At 37.4% G+C, this 10,058-nt stretch overlaps 1 protein-coding gene across 2 annotated transcripts in view; it reads left to right on the top strand.

The window, feature by feature from the left end:
- The first annotated feature begins 2,119 nt into the window (after window positions 1–2,119).
- LOC145771391 (uncharacterized) overlaps window positions 2,120–10,058 on the top strand; it is a 126,741-nt gene continuing 118,802 nt past the window's right edge. For both annotated transcript variants that reach the window (XM_082583154.1, XM_082583161.1), the window contains exon 1: window positions 2,120–2,296. In XM_082583154.1, coding sequence (XP_082439280.1) covers window positions 2,294–2,296 — 3 coding nt within the window. In that variant the 5' untranslated portion in view covers window positions 2,120–2,293. The remainder of the gene's footprint in view (window positions 2,297–10,058) is intronic.

The following is a 10,058-nucleotide window of genomic DNA, read 5'->3' as shown; positions in this document are numbered from 1 at the left end:
GAGAAACCTCAATTGTTTTAGGAATGCAATCTTCATTTGAAAAGAGAATAGGCCTAGTTAGCTTTTTTCCAGCTTCTTGAAAAATTAATTCCTTATGAGTGCTCTGTCTCTGTATGTAAACGTGCAATTAATTATTTTAACACATTAAGGTTTTGAAAAGTGTCTTCTAGTTGGTTATTGTAGCCTACGTGTACTGTTCATTCATGCAAGCTATATGTTAGTATTTTTAACAACTACCCTTCATCCATACGAAGATATACGAGTTGGTCTATGTTTTATGTCACTACCAAGCTTAATTAAAACCAGTCAAAGAAAAACTTGCAGTAATAAAGTACTTGAGTATCACCTTTAACAAAGTACAGAATGCAAGAACATATCGTAGTGTTGGTAAATCAGCAGTGGGAAGCTCCTTGGAGGGTCCAATGACAGAAGAGCTTTCCATGCTTCTTACTCTCATTTTAGAACTTTTAGGCATGATTTAACAGTTAATAATGCTACCCACAACAAGGTCAGCTTTATGAACTAAAGATAATATGTGAAGAGATTAATGTATTTTTTGAAGAAAAAAAACATAGCCCACTTACAGTACGGTACACAGAACTAAGAATTTAAGTGTTGAAAACTTAGTTGTCTGAGCCTTCCGTAATACTATGAACTTTATTAGTGTCATTCTCAAAGCTACATATAAAAAATACAGAACCACAAACAGCAACTTCACCTGAATAAGCAGTTCTTATTCCAGAAGACCTGATAATTACAGACACTGCCTCTTAGGCCTACTTTACACAATTTGGAAAACCTAGCCTAAACTAACTTTGAACTGAAGCCTGAATGATTATTTAACAACCAAGCATAAAATCATAGCAAACCTTTCGGCTGAACACAACTTCTTATCTGAATTTTGCAGCCTTATCTTCAATAATAATCAGCATCTCAAGGTATAAATCTTTCAGCAGCAGACAGCAATCGCTCGCGCGCGTGTGTGCGGCACACAACGCGTTTTCCCTAACTAGCCATTCAGAGCGTGCTATCTGGATCACGTGGATTGATGCGCTGTGATAGTATTTTTTGTGGAATCACCTTGCAAGAATTAGAAAATACTAAACCTTAAAACGCTTACATGTTTACGGATACTGGATTTTATTGCATAAAACTTCACAAAAATACTCTACACAACAGTAGTCACCCTGTGTGATAATTCGATTTTGTCCATTCAAATTTCACATCGCCTTACTGTCTCACCCCATTAGACACATGGAATGACTGGGAGAACTGACCTCCCCACTTTACTGTCATACATTGATTAGCGTACCAGAATAACAATAGACAAACAAACAATATGGGAACAGACCCTTCAATCAGCTTTGAGAACAGCAAAGAGTGATTTACTCTGTCGAATGCTTTGGACGAGTCTAAAAATACAGAATACACAGGGGTTCCATGCTTAACATACTGAGAAATGGTCTGCTTTAGCAGGTAAACACACATATCTGTGCTATGCTTAGCCTTAAAACCAAATTGGTTGTCAGAACTACTCAACAGTGGTTCGATACAATGAAGAATAAAATACTCAAAGATCTTTGATATAATTGTAGCAATTGCAATCAGTCTATAGTTGGCAGTGCTAGTAATGTCTCCTTTGTTACTTTTTACCATAGGCAAAATCACAGTATACATGAAATTGTTAGGCACAAATCCATGAAAAATACACATATAGAAGAAGAGACTGAGATACAGGAAAATTGCAGGATGAGAATACAGAATATGTTCAGCAGAAATCTTATCATGGCCAGTAGATTTATTTAAACAGAGCTTCTTGCACAGCATTTTAACCACATCCACATTACACAAGTACTGATTACAGTCAACATATTTACAAGCATTTGTTATAGTTACTTTCAACTAATTTTTTAGCATGGTAGTGGGGCTGCACAGAGTTGAGGTGCTTGCTGTAATGATTTCCCCACATACTGGCAAAGGCAAGACGATGACAATCTCTATGTATATGTATAGAGGAACCTTGAAAACTACTAAAATACAGCTGGTCTGTAGATAACTAACTTGTTCAACAAGTACATTAATATTTCAAAAATAACTCGGCTTATTTAACAGAGTTGGTGTTACACAAATTAAGAGCTAGAAAAATCTATAAAATGGAAATGATTGATATACTGTATATATGAGAAGAAGCTAATCTGGTGCAGTACCTACCACAGTTTAATTGGAGGCTAACCACTTTTACGTTTGTGCTGAAGACTTGAAAATAACACAAGAGGAATTTCTCTTAATAATCATGGTAAGTTTGAAAAGTACCGTATACAGTAGGTTATTGTTGGGAATTTCAGTTCATAATCTCAATTTGTGGTTTCCAACCTTTGTTACACTGATACCTTCTAAAAATAATCACTGTAGCCTCGTGCGGAATGGCCCGTTTCGAAGAAGCCGATGCGGAGAAATGCCATTTCAGAGACAGTTTTTTTTTCAAACAACCCTTATTCAGTGAATTTTCCAGAATTTGTAAGGATTATTTAGATAGGTGGTTATTGTGTTTACCTTTCCATAGGCTACTTAGGCCCATGGAAAATGTTAGGCAATTAATTTAATCTATAGCACTGGTCAACAAGAAATCTTTGCAAGACAAACTAACAATCATTTTCAAGTAATTCTATTGCCCAGTGAGTAATTCAATACCATATTAATATGCAGCCAGTGCTATGCTTGATCAATATTTACCGGTATAAGGTACGGTACCATAGCCTTCGAGATGTTGAAACGCTGTTTGATATTGCCACTGGTAACTGTTTATTTTTATCCTGCTAAGAATTCAGTTGAAACTTTTTCACTGACATTTTGCTTAGTGCTTACTTACGGTCAGAGGTGGGCAGTAGTGCGCTACTTTGTACTTTGCAGCAGCGCCGCTGGTAGCAAAGTAGCGGTAGCTGGAGAGGCACTACTTTTTTTCAGTGGCACTCTTGCTACTCGCTACTTTTTAATTTAAAGTGAAAAAATTGCTTGTTTTTTTTGGCAATACTGGCGTGGTCAAGCAGCTATACAATCGGTTCGGAATGGCCCGTTTCGGCGAGTCCGATTCGACGAGTCCGATTCGACTAGTCCGATTCGGCGAGTTCCCTATTCGGCGAGAGCCTTTTTCGGCGAGTGCCCTATTCGGCGAGTTTTTGAAATTTTTAAAAGGAAATTATCGGGTACCCTAGCCTCATAGGCGCCGACTTTTCATAAAACCTTAGGGCGAGAAAGGTGATGACGTCATAACCGTAACGCTATTTTACTCAATTAAAATAGTCTTTGATTAAGCTTAGTGTCTTGTTTATATTGACAAATAGGTCGCAAACCGAGTTTATTAGAACCGCTGCTTGAAAGGATTAGTTTTACGTATAGTCGTAAAAATGTTGATATTGTTAGCTCATAATTGGAACTGTTGGAAAACAAGCCGATTCATTTCCTTTTCGTGCGAGTGAACAACAACGATCAAGACAGTGAAGTTATCGAAATAAAACGCAAAAAATCATGATCTCAAGCAGAGTGGAAACCCGCTATCAGTTTTATTAACTTCGTTTCGCTAATTACTTACTTTCAAAGTGTTAACAACGGCGAAGTGTTTTCTCTTCTGTTTTTTATCAAAAGTCTTTGTAGTCTTTTATTGAATACAGTAGGGCAGTAGGATATATATTCGAGTAAAGGTCTAGATGTTCGCAAGTGATTTTCACCTCAAAAAGGCAAGTTCAACTAACACAGGACATGCTGTTGTCTCCAGCTCGGCAGTTTTCAAAATGAACGCACTAAAAATCATTGTCGACGTAGATTACGGATTGTGAAATCGCGTCGGCTTAAGTGAAAGTTTTGAATACGTTTATTTGCAGTGATTCAAACTTAATTTTCAAATTCAATGATTTCTTGTCAATTCTAAACTTTATGCACTTGTTGAGCTATATGCAAAGCTCACGAAACAAAACAGAAAGAGCTGTTTTAAGAAATCATTTTTTTATTTTTGCGTGTAGGATATAATCGTTCTTATTATTACGTAACATTCCATGATCGTTAAAGTCGATGTCAAACCTTAGCGGCCGCATAAAACAATGTCAGGTTGGCTAGGTGATAATAGCGGTAAGAGACGTCGTTAATGCAGGCAATATCTGCGACCAAGACCATTAAACACCTTTTCTTTTTATCGGTTTTCGATTTAATTCTCACACATTGCGAAGAAAACAATGCGTTCTGTTGAATCATAATTGTCTCACAGAGGAAAGACCTCGTTGAAAATAGCGCGTCTAATTTAGCTGGTTTACTGAATATTGCCGTGAATAGTTACGTGACTATTCCAGCAGCGTAAGTTACTCTACCATCTGCTTTTAATTTCCATACCGTGTGAGAAAGCCATGCGATCAGCTGCTGTTTTGCGGGCAAGAGCAACGCAGGCTTTTCTTGCTTTCGGCATTCTTTAAGTCCGTTTAAATTATCTAAATCTCTTTCGCGAAGTGTTTTAACTTTAAAACACCACTTGTAATCACCATTTTTGTTGCCCCTCAACCATAAATTTACGGGGGGCGCCGGCCCCCCGGCCCCCCCGGAAGTCGGCGCGTATGCCTAGCCTAATTACAACTGCCGTTTTTACATAGTTTTAACGTCGCTAAACGTTGAAATCGTGCAGAAAGGAATAAAAATAAAATGTTTGAACTATTAAATTAAAATTCGTCATGTCAGTTCAGTTGTTTTTATTTTTGACCATCATATCAAAAACAATACACGTCGACATAGCAAAGGTGTAGAAAAAGGTAGAAGCGACAAAACGCGAACGTTAAAACGTGCTTGTGACCGAAGTATCATAATTATTGAGTTGAAAGAAATTTGGCACGGTCGCAACACCTTCAGAAAAATTTAAGATATGAAGGGAAAATAAAACAAAGAAAATGTTACAAAAAAAATCATGCTTATGTGTATAAGTTAGTACTTTTGAATAGTTAAAATGATTAGTTTGGATCAACAAATGAGAACCCATTGTAGTAACAGAATGAAAAGGCTAACCAAATGTGTGGCCTATCGTTATAACGTCGCTAAACGTTGAAATCCTGTAGAAAAGAGAACTTTGCTGACTAGGATACGTTGAAACTGAAAAACATTCACAGAAGCCCTACGATACGTTGCATTTTTAAGATAATGTATTCAGACGTTGAATCAATGTACAAATAAAATGTTATGCTAAATGGGTTCTTGGAACAATTCGAAGGGCTTCTGTGAATGTTTCTCAGCTTCAACGTATCCTAGTCAGCAAAGTTCTCTTTTCTACACGATTTCAACAGTTAGCGACGTTAAAACGATGTAAAAACGGAAATTTTTGCTGGTTGGGATAACTGGGCTACGGTACCCGATAATTTCTTTTAAATCCAAGCTGTAGGCCACACATTTGTTGATCCAAACTAATCATTTTAACTATTCAAAAGTGCTAACTTACAGACATAAACATGATTTATTTATTTATTTTTTTGTAACATTTTCTTTGTTTTATTTTCCCTTCATATCTTAAATTTTTCTGAAGGTGTTGCGACCGTGCCAAATTTCTTTCCATAGGCGCCGACTTTTCAAAAAACCTTGGGGGGCGAGAAAGGTGATAACGTCATAACCATAGCGCTATTTACTCGGTTAAAATAGTCTTTGATTAAGCTTAGTGTCGTGTTTATATTAACAAATAGGTCGCAAACCGAATTTATTAGAACCGCTGCTTGAAAGGATTAGTTTTACGCACGCAGTACGCCTAGTCATAAAAATTTTGATATTGTTAGCTCATAATTGGAACTGTTGGAAAACAAGCCGATTCATGTCCTTTTCGTGCGAGTGAACAACAACGATCAAGACAGTGAAGTTATCGAAATAAAACGCAAAAAATCATGATCTCAAGCAGAGTGAAAACCCGGTATCAGTTTTATTAACCTCGTTTCGCTAATTACTTACTTTCAAAGCGTTGACAACGGCGAAGTGTTTTCTCTTCTGTTTTTTATCGAAAGTCTTTATAGTCTTTTATTGAATACAGTAGGCTATACTCGAGTAAAGATCGAGATGTTCGCAAGTGATTTTCACCTCAAAAAGACAAGTTCAACTAACACGGGACAAGCTGTTGTCTCCAGCTCAGCAATTTTCAAAATGAACGCACTAAAAATCATTGTCGACGTAGATTACGGATTGTGAAATCGCGTCGGCTTAAGTGAAAGTTTTGAATACGTTTATTTGCAGTGATTCAAACTTAATTTTCAAATTCAATGATTTCTTGTCAATTCTAAACTTTGTGCACTTGTTGAGCAATATGCAAAGCTCACGAGACAAAACAGAAAGAGATCATTTTTTTATTTTTGCGTGTAGGATATAATCGTTCTTATTATTACGTAACATTCCATGATCGTTAAAGTCGATGTCAAACCTTAGCGGCCGCATAAAACAATGATGTCAGGTTAGCTAGGTGATAATAGCGGTAAGAGACGTCGTTAATGCAGGCAATATCTGCGACCAAGACCATTAAACACCTTTTCTTTTATCGGTTTTCGATTTAATTCTCACACATTGCAAAAACAATGCGTTCTGTTGAAACATAATTGATCTCACAGAGGGAAGATCTCGTTGAAAATAGCGCGTCAAGCCGTCTAATTTAGCTGGTTTACTTAATATTGCAGTGAATAGTTACGTGACTATTCCAGCAGTACTCTACCATCTACTTTGAAATTTCCATACCGTATGAGATAGCCATGCGAGCTGCTGTTTTGCGGGCAAGAGCAACGTAGGCTTTTCTTGCTTTCCGCATTTTTTAAGTCCGTTTAAATTATCTAAATCTCCTTCGCGAAGTGTTTTATCTTTGAAACACCACTTGTCATCACCATTTTTGTTGCCCCTCAACCATAAATTTACGGGGGGCGCCGGCCCCCCCTGAAGTCGGCGCGTATGTTTCTTTCAACTCAATAACTTACTCCGGTCACAAGCACGTTTTAACGTTCGCGTTTTGTCGCTTCTACCTTTTTTACACCTTTGCTATGTTGACGTGTATTGTTTTTCATATGATGGTCAGAAATAAAAACAACTGAACTGACATGACGAATTTTAATTTAATAGTTCAAACATTTTATTTTTATTCCTTTCTGCACAATTTCAACGTTTAGCGACGTTAAAACTATGTAAAAACGGCAATTATAATTAGGCTACGGTACCCGATAATTTCCTTTCAAAAATTTCAAAAACTCGCCGAATAGGGCACTCGCCGAAAAAGGCTCTCGCCGAATAGGGAACTCGCCGAATCGGACTAGTCGAATCGGACTCGCCGAATCGGACTCGCCGAATAGTAGCAGACCCCAATCGGTTTGGTTGCAAAGTTTCGGTCTTTTCTAGCTGACGTTAACTTCTTCGGCGAATATCTCCGTGTGATGACTAATGAAGCCTATCTGCCAGGCTTTAGACATTCTCCAGGGCGAGTCCAAGGCATATTACGGAATCTTGCTTCCAACCATCACAATTTCCGCAAAGAAGTTGACCGAGATCAGTGATTTTGTGACCTGTGAGGAGTTGAAAGTGAAAGTCCTTGAAGGAGTGAAGAAGCGATTCAACAAGTGCTTCAACGACATGAAATGCGTTATGGCATCATGTCTTCATCCCTCCTTCAAGACGTCGTGGCTACAATTTCTGCACTACGTTTCCATGGATGATGCTGACGCACTGCGAGTCACTGCGAAAAAGTCAAGACATGTAATTCGACTATTGCAGGAGATAACAAGCCAGGTTGATACCGAGAAGAGTGACACCAACACCAGTCATGACTCCGAGGATGAACTTTTTGGTGTGTTGGCGCCATCCCGTGAAATGTCCGTGCAGAAGGAAGCAGCAACTGTGGACGGCTGGACGCCTTTTTTTGGGCAAGAGCAAGTCTTTGAGCTTTTCGAATACCGAGTTAAAACATCTGTTCATAAAATACAACACCCCCATTCCTTCCAGTGCTGCGGTGGAGAGACTTTTCTCTGTTGGAAAATATCGTTGACGTAAAACCAAATGGTGTTATGTCCAAAATCATCAAACTGAGATAAACGCAAAAAAACATTTATTTTCTTGAATATTTTTGATATCTCAAATGAATCAAACACCAGTGCCACATACTGTCAACCATACCATGCTCTCCTTGGTTTGCACACAACTAGATGTTTTTCAAAATTGTGTGCCACCCCCCATTTTTTTACACCCCTTTTTTGGACATAGCCCAGTGAGGTTCTCAAAGTAACAACCGGTGTAAAACAAAAACTGGACATAGCCCATTACACTGCTAGGATTGGATTTGATGTGGTGCTTTTGAAAGAGCATGGCATTGTTTGCAATCATATAGTCATCTGCAAATGGAGTTTTGTAGCCTATTTCAACAATTAGCCTATTTCAACAAGGTTAGCTTAGAAAATAGCTATTCCAAAAGTTTGAATTGATCGGACAAGGTTTGACCCCCCCAGCCGGCCATTATTTAAGGCCACCTACAACACTTTTTGGCGATTTTTACCACTAGAGGACGATGTGTAAAATACACAACTAACAATTTAGTTTCAACAGATGCCTCTCTTCTTACTACATCATTTAAAAAAAAGTTGGTCAAAATTAGATGAGAGGATGCAGAAATATAGGCAACTTTATACATTCTTATGCTTAAGAGCACCTCTAGTGGTGATAATACATTATCAAATATCTTTCTCTTTTCTTATCCAAATCAAATGAAACTGGTGTCTAACCCCCCATTTTTGAGGGTGGATAATTCATTTTTGATGCTTATTTTACAAATTAGTCACTTATAAGGCACTTATAAGGCACTGTATCTTCATTCACTCATATATCACTATATCCTCCATCACCTTCTGATCTTGGTGGAATCTTTCTCCTTGCTCATCGCTGACACACACCAATGTTTTCTGGGAAATTAGCAAGATGGCAATGCAAAAAATGCATCTTGATGCTGATGTTGCAGCCGAGTTCTTTGTAGCTTTCCAATAGCCTCTAAACAATTTCAACATAATTCTCTGCCCGTGTATTCCCAAGAAATCCCTTGACAAGGTTTTTAAATGATAACCACGCATTTTCTTTCAATTCTGACATTGAACCACAAAATGTTTCATCTTTGATGAGTTGCTGAATTTGTGGACCATCAAATATACCAGCCTTGATTTTTTGTATTGACAGCAGGGTTGAGAAAAACCCGGGTTTTTTTAAAAAAGCCCAACCCGCCCGGGTTTTTTTAAAAACACCCGGGTTTTTTTGGTTTTTTTTAAAAAAGATGCAAAAAAAGGTAGATTCATGCTTATTTCACCTCAAAACTACTTTTTACGGATGAAGTGCCTTTCACTCACAGTACATGCTTGCATAACTCAATAAAATAATGCACTAGGCCTGTAGTTGCTTGAATGTTGCATTATCTATTAATTTCAAGATCAAGTTGCATGTTGCATCATCCACTGATTTCTATACCAAGTTGATGCTACCGTGGTAGAAATCACATCATTGCATCATTTGATTTAGATTTGAAGGCAAGGAGCATTTATGCCATCATGTTTAAATATTTTTTATCATTTATACATATATTATATATAGTATTTGACTAATGGATGAGCAATTGCGTGGCCAATGGCCATTTAGGCAAATGCTGTGAAACAGCCATGCGTTAGAATCCAGAATCTGTAATTGGTAAATAGCCTCCTAAATTGCATTTCACATCATATATACAGACTACAATAGAGTAGTAGCCTACTTTCACCAGTTTAACTATAAGGCTTTCTTGCATAAATGAGTTTTAGTGTAGTATCCACAAAGTGGCATTACTTGATTTTTGTGCACTGTACAATATCCACTGCGTTTTCAGTTTATTCTTGGAAATTTACTTCACCATCACATCCTTAAGTCCTAATTTAAAGTTTGTTTTAAGTGCCTTGTAGTTTTTTTGTTGATTTTTTTAATTTTCTATTAAAAACTGGACAAATATGATGCTCTGGGTTTTTTATGGGTTTTTTTGGGTTTTTTTAAGTGGGTTTTTTCAAAAAAAC

The sequence above is a fragment of the Aplidium turbinatum genome, chromosome 1 (genome assembly GCF_918807975.1).
Source record: "Aplidium turbinatum chromosome 1, kaAplTurb1.1, whole genome shotgun sequence".
NCBI classification, from domain to species: Eukaryota; Metazoa; Chordata; class Ascidiacea; order Aplousobranchia; family Polyclinidae; genus Aplidium; species Aplidium turbinatum.
The sequence above is the reverse complement of the archived record's forward strand: the minus strand, read 5'-3'. Positions and strand labels throughout refer to the sequence as shown.